The following is a 17,652-nucleotide window of genomic DNA, read 5'->3' as shown; positions in this document are numbered from 1 at the left end:
CTCTTTTTTTCTAGAACAAATCTTCTTCCCTCACTTTGCATTGCATTCGAAAATCGACTTTGTCGACTTTCATTCTAGAGGAGCTGGTAGAGAGACAGTTGGTGCTTCGTTTTATGTATAGGTACCCTGAGCAAGCTACTGTCGAGGTTGTTGATGTTTTGAACAATATTACTGTTAAAATGCTATTTGGAAAGAGTTTGGCTCACCGCCATTATATTCGCTAATCCACTGCAGTCTCCACATCTTTGATGTGTTTTCATGCAGAATAAGAGCATGCGTTAAATTTTTGTCGGAGTTATACTTTCGGGAAAGTTAACTTATCATTTTTTACATGACAGTCAGTGTGGCACAGAGTGTCAAAGACAGTGTGGGCGGGCCGGGGCATGAAAAGGCTGTGCCTGCATGCGGAAACTTGCCCCTTTTGTTTTCCACATTGTAGCCTATCGCAGTGCTCTTTTGCAAGACAGAATAGTTTAGGCTACATGTTGTTAAATATGTTGAATGTTGAATGATCACTTGAGCGTATGTGTAAATGTAGAAGTTACATTTACATTAGTCCTCTTGTGTCCTTCAGAAGTTCCTGCATCTTAAAACATCGGGAGGAAGCAGTCACAGAAGAGAAAGAATTGAAACTCAAAATAGCAAATGGCCTCAATCGGACAGGGTGAGTAGAACAAGCGCGCTACAGAATTTTAATTCTGCTGGTTTTGAAGTAATAGCCTAATAGGCCTACAGGTGGGAATTCTAGGCGGGTGCAAATGAGTGCGAAGTGACACTGCTTTTACATTTTCCAATTATTTGTACATTGCAATTTGCCATCGGCTGCATATGTCAACCCTAAGCTGGGTCTGTGGGACCCGTTTCAATGTTTGCTCAAAGAATAAGGTTACACTTTACTATTTACTTTAAGGTGTCTAAAAGTGACACGAGTGTGTATAAACAAGTCATACACGTTTATGACTTCACGCTTCTGTCATTAGGCCTAAGTGTCATTCGGTTTTTGTCATGATGTTAGGATTTAGGGTTAGGGTTAGGGTTATGGTTGTTATGGTTCATGTGTCATGCCAGTGTCATGTCACTCTTCAAGTAAAGAGTTACCAAGAGGACCTTGTTTCTAATTTTTTTATTTATTTATTTTTACCGTTTTTGTAATTGAATGTGTCTTCTCACAAAAAAAACTAAAATGATCATATGATCATAAATGTGATCTCACAGGGGAAAATGGCAAATATGAACCATATATGATGTCCATTGGTAATTGAGCTAAAGTAAACATCTGTTTAGTATTTTTGCATAAATTGTTATGACTGTATTGATTTAAAAGCCTTATAATATGGTGAATCTACCAGACCCGGAGAATTGGCTGTGTAACAAAAATATGAACACCTTAAGTGTTAAGAAATCCTATTGTTGTTGTATTAGTGGCTCTCATCAGACAAAGCGCAATCTTTTAAGATTGAACATTAGTCTGGGGAGTCTGCACTGTATTTCTACTTCACAGAGGCATGATGAATTGGCATCAAATGAAACATTTGGATAGTCCTTCAACCAATCAGACCAACAATCCGGGTGCGCCTGGTGGATAAGCTAGTTTGTGATTGGTTCCAGCAAACAGGAAGCAGGAGAGATAAATGTGCAGGTTTCCAGCCTGAGCTGCAGGGGTGGAATCCAATCGCTGGCAGATGGGTCTTTACTTGGTTTACCCAGTAAATCTTCCATCAGCAAACCATTGCAAATGTTAGTGTTGTGGCTAACTAACTCAGCTCCTGTCAGTATGGTCAGAACACAATAGGATGACAGTGGAAAGAGACAGTTACAGTGCTATTATCAATTTGTTCGGTATAACATTAACCGTGTTAACTAGCCTCCATCACTCAACCAATGCTATAACGTTATTTGGATTACTGTAAACTGGTGTAAGATCAACATACCTGCAGTATAAATCAAGCATGTCAGATAAACATTCTCAGGTTTATTTCGGCTTCAAAAAGTAATGGAAATTAAATTACACGTGAAAAATAGGCTACAAGCTGTAACCTAGAGTTGCGGAAAAAACCTTGGGGAAAAAATTACGTATCTTACGTAAAATTCTAGTAGCACTACTTGCCCACCAAGCTAATGTGGCCTGGTGTTTCAGTGTCTCGGGTATCGTTGACCAAAAATTCAGGAAGTAGATAATGAGAAATAAAATATAAATACATATATAAAATAAGAATAACTTTGACAATCCCTAAATGACTGCTACGTTAGCTATATGCTAAACAACTTGAACTTGAACTTGAATTTGAACTTTGACAATTCATTATTTTCCTCAGGTGTTCAGTTTATGGATGACCACAGAGCAGAGCTCATTCAGAGGGTCACCAATGTTATGCCCCTGGCTGACGAACTGCTCTCTGAGGGCATGCTACATAGCGAAGCCTACAATGAGATCAGCGCAGAAAGCACCAGACAGGGGAAAATGAGGCACATTTTTGATGCCGTATATGGAGTGGACCAAAAAAAGTATTTTCTATACCAGTGGCTACAAAAGTTTGAATCACATCTGATGAAAGAGCTGGGTATGTCGAAATGTATCCAGAAAAGTTTGATGCATATAAAAAATATAGGCTAATGCTGTGAAAAGATTGGATAAAACTGATGGCTGAATAGGCTACTTGAGTATGATCTCTATTGATACACTATATTGGCAATAGAATTGGGTCACTTTCCTTGACTCACATATGAACTTAAGTGACATCCTATTCCTAATCCATATAGGGTTTAATATGACTTTGCAGCCATAACAGCTTCAACTCTTCTGGGAAGGCTTTCCACAAGGTTTAGGAGTGTGTTTACTAAACTCTGTCATCCATCTCTTTATGGACCTTGCTTTGTGCACAGTCATGTTGGAGCAGAAAGGTGCCATCCCCAAACTGTTCCAACATGACTGTGCACAAAGCAAGGTCCATAAAGACATGGATGACAGCGTTTGGTGTGGATGAACTTGACTGGCCTACACAGAGTCCTGACCGCGATCCAACAGAACACCTTTGGGATGAATTATAGCGGAGACGGAGTCTCCTTGTCCAACATCAGTGTGTGACCTCACATACAGTATGTGCTTCTGGATGAATGGTCAAAAAATTCCAATAAACACACTCCTAAACCTTGTGGAAAGCCGTCCCAGAAGATTTTAAGCTGTTATAGCTGCAAAGGGTGGACCAACGTCAAACCCTATGGATTAAGAATGGGATGTCAGTTTATATGCGAGTCAAGGCAGGTGACCCAATACTTAAGGCAATATTGTGCACATAATTCCTTTACAACTGTGATGCTGAAAAACAAAAAAGAATCGTGGCACTATATTGACTATATTCACTACAAAATACTTTTTTATATATATATATTTCTATCTTTTTTTTATCCATATACTGTAGATTTGTTGGTGATATACAGTAGTATACATGAATACACTGGCTGTGAAAATGAAAAAAGGAGAACGAAATTTTATTCAGTATTTTTTCAGAGTTCATGAGTTTAATTCATTGTGCCAGTTCATTGTGTTCAGTTAGAATTTCAGTGTAGCAGACAAATTAAACAACCACATGTTTTGTAGTTACCGTAACCTGTTTTGTGATATTGCTTTGAAATCTGTTTGTACTTTATGAGTTCATACAACTAGTTTCAGTTTCTCCCCTTTCAGAAAGCAACACTGGTACTCACATGAAAAGGCATTTGCCGTCTATTTCTGGTGCTTCTAGTAAGATCCAGGAGAAAAGAGGGAGGTTCCCAGGTGAGTGTGAGTCAAACAGAGGTGATGATTCACAACATGAAAAAACAACTCTGATCAAATACCCACTAAAACTAAATACTAAATTGTAATATTTTTAATTTTATTTTTTAATCCTGACAATGTTCGTAACATGTTTTACATAATCTATTGTGTGCAGGTCAAACTATCAATGAGTACAAGGAGACACTGCGCACAGATTATGACACATTTGAAGAGTATAACCCCCTTCCTTGTGAAGAAGTTCCACTGACTGATCGCTACACAAAGCTGCTGATTGTTCAACGGCACCGTAAGGAGGAGGAAAAAGAGGAGGAGCTTCGTTCCAGGGGCCTGAAGCACAGTGAGGTCCTCAGCTCCAGATGTGATAAAGATGGCAGCAGCACCAGTGTTGAACAGCTGTTCCATCCTGATGATCGTGGACGCATTCCAAAAGCAGTCATTCTCCAGGGTGATTCTGGACATGGCAAATCCTTTACGGTTCAGAAGATTGTTTACGACTGGGCTTGTGGGAACCTCTTCCAGGGTCAATTTGAGCTTGTGCTTCACTTGAAGTGCAAAGAGCTCAATCTTTTGTCAGGGGAGAAGAATGTGATGCAGCTCCTGGATTGCAGCTCTGAGTTTGCACCTGTGATTGAAGAAATGCTGTTAAACACACCACAGAAGGTGCTCTTCATCATTGATGGCTTTGATGAACTTAGATTCTCACTGGATGACAACACAAAGTCCCCGTCTGATGCCTTCACGTCTGCACCAGTTGAAGCCACCCTGAGTGCTTTGTTGCAAGGGCGCATCCTGCACAAATCGTTCCTTCTAGTCACCACCAGGTCCACAGCCTCAGACAAACTGAGCACGCTACTCCGAGGCCCGAAGCGTTTCACTGAGATTCTGGGCTTCTCAGAAACAGCAGTCATGGAGTATTTCAAAAGGTTCTTTACAGACACCCATTTGTCAGATGAAGCGTACAAGTATGTGAAGGCTGACATAATGCTCTCTACTGCCTGCTCCATCCCTGTTATATGTTGGATTGTCTGCACAACTTTCAGGGTGCATTTTGAGGACAGCAAGGGGAATATGAAGGGGCTTGAAACCACCACCTCCATATTCTTACAGTTTGTGTCCCTTTTGCTGAAGCATCACTGTCAGGGCTTAAATCAGCCTGCCATCACTCTGCTGAGGAGCCTTGCCAAGCTGGCAGAGAGGGGAATACTAAAGAAACAAGTTCTTTTGGAGGAGAAGTGTGTTTTGGAGGTTTCTTCTGATCCTACAAGCATTCCGTTTTTATGCAAGTTCCTCAGGAAGAAGAAAACTGGAGTGAAGACCATGTACAGTTTCATGCACCTCAGCTTCCAGGAGTTTTTCACTGCTCTTCACTACCTTATCACTGATGATGAAAAAGCTCGAAGAAAGCTTGAAAATAGGCTTCCCTATGATCATCACACATTCACTGATGAGCCAGACCAACTTAAACTTCCAGACATGTACTACAGTGACTTTCTTCCTGTGATCCCATTTCTCTTTGGCCTTTCTAATAAGGAGGAAGCAACGTTCATTAAGCAACATTACAACATTTCTGTCTCACCAACCATTCGTGATTCTCTGGAGACATGGATCCTAAAAATAATTGGTGATGGGAATGATCTATTGCGTCTGGGCGAATTTATCCTTTACTGTCTTTATCAGCTACATGATGAGCAGTTTGTGCAGAAGGCCATTCAATCTTGGGGATTTATTGATTGTTCTCTCTATGTTGTTACTAGTGACATGGCCTGTTGGGTGCTCAGATATTGCATCCTCTGCTGTCATCGTATCAAAGGTCTTGCTGTTTCTATTGACACCAAAGAAAAGCTCAAGATGCTTCAACCTGCATTGCCCTGCTGTGAGCAGCTACGGTTAGTTTGAAAGAGTTGTCTAGTTGACTTGATGTCAGATAAAATCACTTTATTTTGTTACTGTTATTTTGTAAGTGTATGATATGTATATGTATAGTCAATAATATGCAAGAATATATCATTTTTAGTCATTCATATTTGGGCATATTCTTCATTTTTGTTTAAGGTTGACACTTTATGATCTGGAGGATGTTGATGTTGACAGTCTGATCTTAGCCCTGGAGGACAGAACAGTTGTCTCTAAACTAGGGTAAAATACCATTGACTGATGACATGCTCTAAAAATATTTATGGAATTCGTTCATACTTAAGATAATACTACTGAGCTGTCAATGAATAATGTATCAGGCCTATGTATGTGTGTGTTTGTGTGTGTGTGTCTGTGTGTGTGTGTTTTCCACAACAGAATAGTTAGATGCAATCTCAGTGAACAGAGTTTCCAACAGATTCTCACTCTTATGAGTAACCAGCATTCACTGCAACATATTTCACTATCAGTGAAGACCATCACCTCCAGTGTTGTTGCTGCCTTTGAACAATTTGTCCACCACAAAGAGATTAAGTGAGTGACATCTCTATTTTTGTGTCAATCTTTAAAAATATATATATAAGGTTGTGTTACCTATGCGATATGTCAATATGTCTGTTGTCTGTAATAGAGAGTCCAAACTCGAGTCCGGTGATGAAGACAGTTGCTACTCATCTCTCTCCATCCAGAGCACCGAGGGTTCAAGCAGGAGCTACAGGTGTGCAAGTCTCTTTCCATGGTTTGGTTGTGCCTAAAGCTTTACATCTAGTTGACATTTAGTTGACATAACCAGAATCAGCTATATTGGCCAGGTGTGCGTAAACAAACAAGGAATTTGACAGTGTGAGTGACAGTTCTAGAAGAAGGAAGAGCTGGGTCTTCAGGAGTTTCTGAAGATAGAGATGGATCACAGAAGGAAAGTTGGTCATCGATCATGACTCCAAAGATTCTTGTTACCCTAGAAAGGGCACGAGATAAGGAGTCAATTTTAATGCAAATGTTGTGGTCTGCCGTTGGTTTGGCAGGGAGGACCAGCAGTTTAGTTTTGAGAAGTGTGACAGAACAATATGGTGCTAGGGGGAGGAGACAGGTTGAGAGCGAGGGCATCAACACATTGGTCATCAAATTGGATGCTGCTACTTTGTCCTTAAAAAATGATTCAAAGGTATAAGCAGTAAGGCTCGGGGAGGAGGCAGAGGTCCGAGTAGTGATGTGAAGGTAGAGAAGCATGGGTAACACTTTACAATAAGGGTACATGAATTCTCATGAACTAATGCATGAATTACGCATTAGTTAGTCCATTAATATATCATGAATCATTATGACTTAACATGAATTCACTGATTGTCATTAATTAATTAATACATAAATAACTCATCATCTTAAGCATTAAGTACGGTTGGCACATCATCATGAATCATGATTAATTAAGCATGATCATGATGACTTTTTGTCAGACAAAATGTTGGACATCACCGTCATGGAGAAAAAAGAAAAGTAATTACACATGAATTCATGTTAACTAAATGTCATGAATTATCATGAGTTAATTAATTAACTCATGCATTAATTATACATGAAAATCTCATTAATAAACATGAATTAATAGTAGGTCATTAATGACATCAGGTATGGACAACAAATTCATCTTGAGCATTAGGTACAGTGGGTAAATCATTATGAATAATGATCAATTACACATGATCATGGTGATTTCTAGGTTTTTGAAATGTGCTCCAAGGGATAAGTAAACTATACATTAACTCATCATGAACTAATTAAGACCATTTTCAGAGAATATTGAAGAATCACAGTACAGTACACAACGACCACAGTTCAGAAACTATTCAACCTAACATTTGCAGCTAAACTTAATTATGTAGAAACCATGGTATCATTATCTACTGTATATACAATAATATGACACAATAATGTCTTTTGAGTTTAGACATGTATTACTATTCATATTTGTATACATTTCTGTTTTAAGATTCAAATTGTGTGGCCTGGAGGATGATGTTGTCGATGGTAGGATCTCAGCCCTGGATGAAACAACACTTGTCACTGAGCTAACGTAAACACTTTGTGAATTTCTCAATAAAGTGATATTCTAAGAAATAATATTTTCCACAACTGTCATGTTCCATTTTGTTTATGGAATTATTTACTAGAGCTTCACTTAACCTGTAGATGTAGTGCATTAAGCTGCCAATGTAATGCCAGTTCATGGATATTTTGTTTCAGGTATGATCAATCATGATTTGCGATTTTAATGTCAATATGCCTTTCCATGGAGATTTTATTTCAGGTATGACCGATTATGAATTGTGTGTTTGTGTCTGTATGTGTATGTGTCCGTGTCTGAATTTGTGTCTATGTCCGTGTGTTTTCCTCAACAGAATAATTAGAAGCAGTCTTAGTGAAGAGAGTTTCCAAAAGATCCTCATTCAAGTCAGTAAACAACATTCACTGCAACATATTTCACTATCAGTGAAGACCATCACCTCCAGTGTTGTTGCTACATTTTTACAATTCATCCTGAAAAAAGAGATTGAGTGAGTGCCATTTGTATGTTTGCGTGCATCTTCAGAAATGTATGCTGGTGTGTTATGATGCACTAATTTTATTCCAATGCACATGTTGTCTGTTATAGTGTGGCCAGGCTCGAGTCATGTGATAAGGACAGTTGCTGCTCATCTCTATTTATTCAGAGAGACAAGGAAGGTAACAGGAGCTACAGGTGAGCAAGCCCCTTTTCATGTGTCAGCTGTATATGGGCATTACCAACATGTCCTTCATATGGCCGGAGTGGGACACTAAATTTTACCAGGAAATTACAAGGTCCAGTGGCCCTTGCGGGAGGGGGTCATTAAAGTATGTCACATGCCTACAACTAGGCTATAGAGCAGGGGCTCTCAAACTTTTTCAATCTGCCCCATTGAGCCTCATGGTTTAGTTATTGTGCTATGGGCTTGTGAACTTTGACAAAAAGTTGACAGGTGTACCCCCTGGGTAACATGCTGTAGGTACACCTGGTAATTTTTTTGAGACCTAAGTGCATGGGCCCTGACGTGGAATGACCCTTTTGCACTCAGACAAATTAATTCCACAGCTGCAAAACAGTTCTACATTTGTGAAAGTCATATCCTCAAAGACATTTTTTTTGCACATGCACAGTTACATGCACAAGTACAAAGTTTATAGGCTACAGCCACAAAACTATTACACATGTGAATATCCATTAGCCATTGTTTTGACTCCATACTATGCAGCCATGCATTTGAGTTAAAAGTTTGTACACACTTTATATTATAACAATGCCATTTATTATATTTTTAGTCAAGACAAATGACCAATTATTTCCTGTAGGATTACTGCTGGATACTTTCACCATCCTGAAATTGCAAGAACGATAGTAATTCCTTGCGGTACACAGAAGCCCTATGAAAAACCCCCTATGCAGCCAGACCCTGCCCTCTCCCTCAGCTTCTCAGAATCCACAGAGACCTCAGGCACTGTCTGGATCGGGATATTACAGAGGTTTCACACATTAAAGAAATTAACCCAAAGGTGAGGAGATTATTGGCAGATATTCCAAACCCATGTTTTATTTTCAGACCATGTTGACCAAATACATTTGCGTTATATTTTCTGGTGATATGTTAGCAGTCCTGATTCCCCTGGGGAAATGGAAGCTTTGCTGTCTTCTCTGCACTCCACACCTCATCTGACTGCATTAAACGTAGAGGTGACCTGTTTGGACATGAGCTGGGCTGTTTGGACTCTTTCACTCTACCACACTTGCCCTGGTTTGGCTGTCAGGTAAAAGCAAAAACCTTGGGGTGGTCATTGAGAGCAGATGTTTTGGTTGTCTGACTTGTTTTGGTAAGCTGAGACTTATGATTGGTTCTTCCTTGCCTGTTTGATAACCCCTGTGAAATGCTCCCAATGGCTGTTGTTTTTGGCGTGAATAGGCTTAGTTTAGGCTGGGTGAACCCTGCCTGAACTTCCGGGGAATTTGAATTTCGCCCGGCAGCTCAGGCTGGAAACCAGCAGATCTATCTCCTCTGTTTACTTCCAGAACCTTTGGCTCCAATCAGAAATGGCCAAACTCTAGTCCTGGCACACTATTGGCCAGTGACATGGCGATAATGAATGGTGGTGCGAAGTGCAGTAGAACCAAAGCGCAGCCTCCCCAGACTAATGTTCAATCTTAAAACAATCTTAAAACCAAGCCTAGTCTGGTTTTCACCAGACTAAGCTTAATCATCTGCTATGTGAAATCCCTTACTTACAAATTTAAAATCTCTCCTGTGTATATTTGAAATTCCAGTGTGATCGAGCAGGTCTGGGGCAATGAACAAAGTGTCTGTTCATGGATCTCCATAGAAAAAAACAAAGATGAAACAGCTTCATGTGGTTTGTACACGTAAGGTCCTCTTGAAGAATAACTCTCCATTATTTGATGCATACCTGCCTTGAACTAGATCCCTTCATTTTAATAAATTGGTACATTTGAGTCTTTGATTTTTGACTAAAATAATAAAGAACAGAAAGAATAATCTTGAACCTGACTTTATCCAGTGTTAAGGTTTCTGTTCTTGGAAGTGATGTCTCGTTGACAAATATGATAGAACTTGCATAGGGGCAGTCGTTCAAATGACCAAACTTTAAAGTTTCATTTTCAGTTTAAAGCTCATTGTGAAGGCAAAGATGAGTACATACTGTAGGTTAATGTGATGATTAGTATGTAATTGACCATTATCTATACAATTAGCAATGACATTGGTTGTTTCTCTCCCACAGTGACGCATCACTCATGTCCTAACAGACATTACTGTAAGCCTAAACTAGAGCTAAACGTCCAGACCATTAAATCGATAAGTGTCACGACAACTATTTAGCTTAGGTAGGTACGTCTAAATTAATATTCTCAAGGGAAGGAAGCGTTAAGTGAACGTTAGGGGAACATTGAGGGAACCAAGATGTAACCAACAATGTTAGGAGAACATTGAGGGAACCAAACATGTAACCAACAGCTAATCGGGGTTCGGGGATGAATTACCAATGCCTAACCCGACCTGAAGGTTGCTTACACAAGTTCAGAGGTCAGGTAATAAATAGGTTCATGAATTTAAATGTGGAACAAAAATATGTTTTAATTTGGATTATACAGAGTTTTGATTATCCCACTGGGTGTGTTATTGGGATTTTATACATTTAATGTGCACAAATATAATTTTGGTAATCAGAACCTCAGCTCAGGCAACATTGTGCGGACCCCCTGCAATCTCTGGTGGCCCCTATTGGGAACCACTGATATTTCTTGTGCACACAGTGTGCCATACTCTTCAGGGTGGAAAAATGACGGCTAATAAAGCGGGAGCTGTATCAAGCAGTAACCTACAATAATAAGACTCATCTAGGTGGTGTTCTCACAAACATAAACTGTTGTCAAGTTTGGTTGGCCTGGCGCAACTGGCTGGGGCACCTACACCGTACGCCGGCGACCCGGTTCGATTCCTGCCCCGTGGTCCTTTCCGGATCCCACCCCTGCTCTCTCTCCCATTCACTTCCTGTCTATTCTTCACTGTCTCTATCATTAAAACGCATAAAAAAAAGCCCAAAAAATATACTTAAAAAAAAAAAATACTAATCTAGGTTGTGTTCTCACAAACATAAACTGTTGTCAAGTTTGGTTGGCCTATTTTTAATACTGATCGTCATGTTGAGATGGCATACAGGTAGTTTGAATAATGAAGTGAAACCTCTCTGAACTCCAAATCAATTCATCAAATTACTTTAATGATACAATAACACATGCACATACTGTTTTGGACATCCTATTCCTACCATGACGTGTTGAGGCTAATTGCAGCCAATATCACCTAGGTATTTTGGCCATACTGTCCTGCTTTGTATAAAAGGACCAGTATAAAAGCCACGGACGCTAATAAGTAAATTATAGCTGGTTGAATGTGATTGGTTTGTTGGTTTATTCACATTCACTTCCACCAGAGCGATCTCATCCATTTCAGAGTCTATAGAGTTCCCTTATCTCGGGAGAAATGTAATATGCCTGGCGGAGATAACCAGGATATAATGCTGCCAAACTCACACCCTACTGTATATGTAGGTTATAAATGATTGTAAATATCAGTAGTATTTAAATTGTTGACAGAATAAACTTACGTAGGCTATATAGACATTCAGAACTTATTCTATTTGCCATATCTGAATGATATGTGGCATGACAGCAGAAATGAAATTAAGTTTCTCAAAACTGTTCTTTACTGTTACTGTCTTCAGGAATGTCTTTGATGCTTATTGGGCAGAAAAATACTCAAATCCCAACAATCCCAATCCCACAAATGCTACCCCTGCAGTTCATTTGTGTCTGTCTGGGTTCCAGACTCTCTTTTAGAAACTTCACTGCTCTCTCAGATGTGATCTTTAAAGACTCCACACCACCACCAAATCCAGCCCTCAACAAAATCAAACTCACGCTACCACAGTCCTCAGAGATGTCCAGCTTCGACTGGGAAGACATCCTGCTGAAGCTTCACCTGATGAGAAACAACAAAGAAAAGTAAATATACCATTCTGTTTTGTCGATTTCAGTTCTCTGTTCATCAGGAAGAGTCACTTTGTATGAAACTGGTTAAATAGGTTGTGCTAGGTTGATGCACAAGTGATTGCATTAAACTACGGGCCTTAATGTTACTCAGTTTACATCAGGTGCTGTCATAAAGGTTTGTTTACATGAATGTCTATGGATCAGTGCTTAAGATGTGCCAATGACGTTAAACGATATTAAGTTAGATTGTCTTTCACCCACTTGAGCACACTGAAGAGGGCACTAAGCTGAAACGCACTATGCCGAAGTTTTAAAGTGTAACTGCACCCTAAAATGTTTTTTTTGAGCTGTTGATTGATTGAAGTTACTCATAAGTGGTGACCTACACTATTACCAGGGTTAATATTGACAAAAATCGTGTTTCCCGAGAAAAGTAACATTTCGTATGATTTTGTATTGGAGATATAGCTCTCCGCGCCCTCTACAGGTTGAAACATGCCATGCCATTTTGGTCCAAAATGCTATTGGAATGCTGACGTAGTCCTGCACTTTTCTGCCGAGACTACGTCACCGGGTCGTTACAAATTAGCAATGAAACGCCCCAACGCCTGCTGCCCTGATTAGCCTACCTGTGATAAGCATGTCTGCAGCACTCATTCCCAGATTGACACAAAATCACCATGGTTGATTGGCTTGGCTGCAGCAGTGCTGCACTACCTTCCAAATTTCAGAACGTCCTGCCCATTTTGAAAGCCTCTTTCAGAAATGTGAAGTGGGTGTTATGGGGTGAAGTTACACTTTAAAGGTGACATAGAATGGAAATCGTTTTTGTCTTGGTTTTTTTTTTTAAAGTATATTTTTTGGCCTTTTTGCCTTTATTATATAGGACAGTGAAGAGGTAGACAGGAAACAAGTGGGAGAGAGAGATGGGGTGGGATTGGGATATGACTGCAGGCCGGATTCGAACCTGGGTCCCCATGGGCACTCGGACCCGTAAATGGTACGGGCGCTGTAGCCTGCTGCGCCACAGCGCCCCCCTTTGTCTTGGTTTTGATGAATTAGGAGAGGTTGTGCATAACCAAAGAGCTATCATGAACATGAGGCATGGTTGGGCCCTCCTTCATATGAAAATCTTGAACTTAAACACGGAAGTAACACAATGCCGCCATTACTGCGTGGCTGGCTGCTAAGAAATTAGCCCGTTGGTTCCATAGGCGGCTGTTGCAGAGGTTAGCTGTCATTAATACACGTCTTAATACCTTATGTTGTTAATAAATTACCTTCATTGGTAAGTTTTGGTACAGTCTGACATCATTGATCCAATGTTCCCTTTCACCTGACATTTTCATTCATGAGCGGGACCTCTTGTTAGACATTCTCTGACAGGATGCTTTCATTGAAAAGCACAGGCAAGTGTCACTCGTCACACTTGCAGGCACGCAGTAATGGCGATATTCAAGATGGCAGCGCCCATAAAGTTTGCGCTGGATTAGTGTATACTATAAAATGTGTGAATTAGAACAAAGTCTACTTGTGATGTCAAATATCGCAAAGCCATTGAAGTTCAATTGGGGTGCCAAAGAGGGCGCCATTTAGTCAATCGCGTACCCCCTAAGTACCTTGCTTACCACCGGTGGTATGCTTACACAGTTTGGGAATCCCTGATCTATACAATCTGATTGGCTTGAAGAATGAAAGTGGCCTCTTGCCCATTGAGTGATGTTGAAATGATTAATTACACCTTTGCAATCTACTGAATGTGTGTGCTCTTCTTTGTTTTTCCTGTTTCATCCAGTCCAACACTAGATGAGCATCAGGGTGCTTTTTTCACTTCCCTGCACAGTCTCCCTGTTCAGATGCTTTTTATGGAAGTGCCCTGCCTTACAGACACTTGGGCTCAAAGAATTGTCTCCCTCGTTCAGATGTGTCTCAGCATAAAACAGTTACAGTAAGAAAAACTTTACAATACATGGGTGTGTGTATACAGTGGGGAGAATAAGTTTGAACCCATGCTAAAGTTGACTATAAAAGATAGGGTGACCATGTCCTCTTGTTCCAGGTAATTTTTTTGAGACCTAAAAAGCGTCTAGGATTTTGTTCGTCTAGCACCTCAAACGTGTTTGCAGCGAATTTGCATCGTGTTTCTCTCTGTCGTTCACAATTGAATACAAAATAGTCTTTTGAGGCAGTATTTTCTCTTGTGTCCTCTTTTTCACAAACCAAAAAGAGGACACAATCTGGTCACCCTAAAGAAGAGCAATATAAAATCACCTTTTGGAATTTGGCTTAAACAAATCATGAGTAAAAATCCTATCTTTAAGGACACCAATTTTCTTTGTGAAGGAATCATGTAAAGTAAATAAATAAATACATGTTCTTCCTTAAAATACAGGGGCCATAAGTGTACAAACCCCTAGGCAGATTTTTATTTTTAAAGGCCAGCTACTGTATATCATGGATCCAAGGTACTATGCGTCCTGATAAAGTTCCCCTGGCCTTTGGAACTAAAATAGCCTCACATCATCACATACCCTTCACCATACCTAGAGATTGCCATGGTGTTTTTTCCAGTTAGCCTATTAGCCTGTTTGATGTTCATTGAGCTCAATGCAAACCAAATAGTAGGCTAACTGAAAAAAGCTTGGTTAATGCTGAAGCATTCAGAGTTCCTTTCACTGGAACTAAGGGGCCAAGCCCAGTTTGGGGATAGCCCTTCCCTGTTCCAACATGACTGTGCACCAGTGCACAACGCAAGGTTCATAAAGACATGGATGACAGAGTCCTGACCTCAAGCAGAGCACCTTTGGGATGAAAGAGTGGAAACCAGTCTCCTTTTCCAACATCAGTGTGCGACCTCACAAACATGAACACACTCCCAAACCTTGTGGAAAGCCTTCCCAGAAGAATTGAAATTGCAAAGAGTGGACCGATGTCATATTAAACCCTATGTATTAAGAATGGGATGTCACTTAAGTTCATGTGCGAGTCAAGGCGATACTTTTGGAAATGTAGTGTATATCATGCTAGTAAATAATGCATAGCAGTAGCATTTGCATTGAAAATGCACTATCATTGATCATTGCCATATTAAAGGTGATATTGAGGTTGTTTCCTCACTTTTAGCCTGCATGTAGGTACTGTTGGGCAGTGGGAGCGGCCATATGGCCTCTTACTAGAAAATGTAATCCAACTGCTGAAGAACTCAAATACACGTTCAGATTGCACTATCAAGATTGAGGGGTAGGTATTGTTTTACCAGTCAGTCGGGTTAAAAATGTCCTCACCTAACAATTCATTTCCATCATGAAGATCCTTGGCTTACACACTTTTGTTTATCTCATTGTGAAGTGTCCGATGCAAGAAGACCACAGATCAGTGCACAGATAATGAGAACCATCGGCGCTGCAACCAGGATATGACAATCACAATTGAGGGAGAAGCTGTGCAAGAGGATTGGCCAGATATGTTTGATGAGTATAATGATTATGATGATGATCCTGATGATTATTTAGATTATTATGAGCATGATGATTTGAACTCTGAGTATGATGATTGGAACTCTGTCTGGGACAGTGAGGATAACACCATGGCCAGACCATCTGAAGATGAGCAGGGTGGAGATGAGGATGCAGGGTAGATGTTCTCCTCACACGTTTGTTTAGCCAAGCAGTTTATCTTCTCATTTACTGAAACACACACACACACACACACACACACACACATATTATATGAATATGAAACACATAATACAGACAGAAGTGTTTGTTTTCTCTTTTTATCTCATTCAGGCTGCAGTATCCCATGTCCATTTTCATTACATTGTTGTCAATATACTGTAAATGTTGAGAATAAAATATAATGTTTATTGCTATACAGTTTCTGGAGATTGAGTACCTACCAGTAACTTCATTGTCACAGTGACCTAAGAATATCTTTTCCCAGTTCCCTGAGCAGCAGTGACAACAGCAGTCTGTCTGTGTATTCTACAGTAGTGATGGGTGAAATCTGCCTGTATAACTTGCAGAACACACTGCCATGCCTTCATGGCATCAGAGATCTTTTCTCAGTTTCAGTAAGGTATATAAGGAAAGAGCATTTACTTCACTGTATATAACAATACATTACAAATTGTGGTATTGATGGGAGTAAAGAAATGTAATTGGTTATGATGTTACTGGCCAATGTAATTGGTTATCAAGAGAGCATGTTTTAAATGTTATTGATCGTTGTGTGAAAAGGGTTCATTAGAACCCACTGCGCAAAGATACTGTATGTCCAATTTTGGTTCCCTGAAGGTGCAGACTGAAATGCCAAACAACATCTTTTTCTCCTACGTCCAGTGTTGACATCCACAGGACCTCTGTAACATCCAGAAAAGGTTACCTACTGTAGTCCTATTGACATCCAAATGGGGTTAGATGTCCAAATAGCAGACCTGGTTTGCATATCGTGCAGTCGTCCAGAATTAATCTTGGACTGACGGACGCAATAAAGACATGATCTGCACGTCCATCAAACGTCTAATGTTTAGTGGGAATATACTCCAGAAGAAAAATGATCATAATGGCGTTATGTGCATTTCTCATGTTTATGATGTGATGTGGACTAAGGGATAAAAGTGTCAGCACCTTCATTTTATTTGGCACAACTGTGAAATGATATTGTACGGTATTTTTTGTTTTCATGATGGACTGAAATGTTATACCACCATGTGATCATTGACTTTCCTGATTCCTGATAATGAGTGCACTATACAGTATGCAAATCAGCATGCTGATAATGAGGGCACTCTACAGTATGCAGATCAGTATGCTGATAATGAGTGCCCTTTACAGTATGCAGATCAGTATGCTGATAATGAAGTGCAATTTACTGTAGGCCTATGCAGACCAGTATTCCTGTTATTTATTTGCTTGTTCGTCTGTTTTGCATTTGGAGGTGTGTCCATATCAGATACTTTCTAAAGACATCATAGGCCTACTTCATGCTGTGGTAGGCCGCTGAAGGAAATGTTCATTAGTTGCACACTAGATGGCGACTGCAGGTAATGCACAATGATCAGAAAGAATACATTTTGATAAATCCTTCTGTGCAATGCACTGTCACTGAATGAGTCTTAACCAATAAGAAACCTTAACAGCGCAGAATATTTAGCAATGGATGTTCATAATGACGGGTGTAACATTAATGTGTTGAAGCAAAAACTATTCTTTGGGTCCAAAGAAAGCGTATTAAAGTTATGATAAGTAATGATAAGCTGGTATATAGAGAAGTGTGTGTTTGGGGGGGGGGGGGATTATCACTGAGGACCCGTGTATGAAAAGTGAAATGAACTTATTTTTTCAGTATGCATGCATGTATCATTTCCTAGTTGTAGGACTTA

The 17,652-nt window shown here is 39.9% G+C and overlaps 1 protein-coding gene across 2 annotated transcripts; it reads left to right on the top strand.

Annotated features, from left to right (window-relative positions):
• Positions 1-454: 454 nt before the first annotated feature.
• Positions 455-16,567, top strand: LOC134067542 (NACHT, LRR and PYD domains-containing protein 1 homolog). 2 transcript variants are annotated; one of them, XM_062522850.1, is made up of 17 exons: positions 455-664; positions 2,316-2,561; positions 3,686-3,775; positions 3,933-5,664; positions 5,831-5,914; positions 6,071-6,226; positions 6,324-6,410; positions 7,683-7,766; positions 8,092-8,247; positions 8,346-8,432; positions 9,062-9,262; positions 9,362-9,514; positions 10,026-10,121; positions 12,105-12,281; positions 14,065-14,217; positions 15,393-15,509; positions 15,618-16,567. In XM_062522850.1, the coding sequence occupies exons 1-17, from the start codon at positions 646-648 to the stop codon at positions 15,904-15,906; spliced, it is 3,927 nt and encodes a 1,308-aa protein (XP_062378834.1). In that variant the 5' UTR covers positions 455-645; the 3' UTR covers positions 15,907-16,567. The 2 variants fall into 2 exon arrangements, with proteins under 2 accessions (XP_062378834.1, XP_062378833.1); XM_062522849.1 differs by having other exon boundaries at positions 9,359-9,514.
• Positions 16,568-17,652: the final 1,085 nt, after the last annotated feature.

Source organism: Sardina pilchardus, chromosome 20, assembly GCF_963854185.1.
Source record: "Sardina pilchardus chromosome 20, fSarPil1.1, whole genome shotgun sequence".
Classification (NCBI taxonomy): Eukaryota; Metazoa; Chordata; class Actinopteri; order Clupeiformes; family Clupeidae; genus Sardina; species Sardina pilchardus.
Note: the sequence above shows the minus strand (reverse complement) of the source record. Positions and strands in the feature narration are given on the sequence as shown.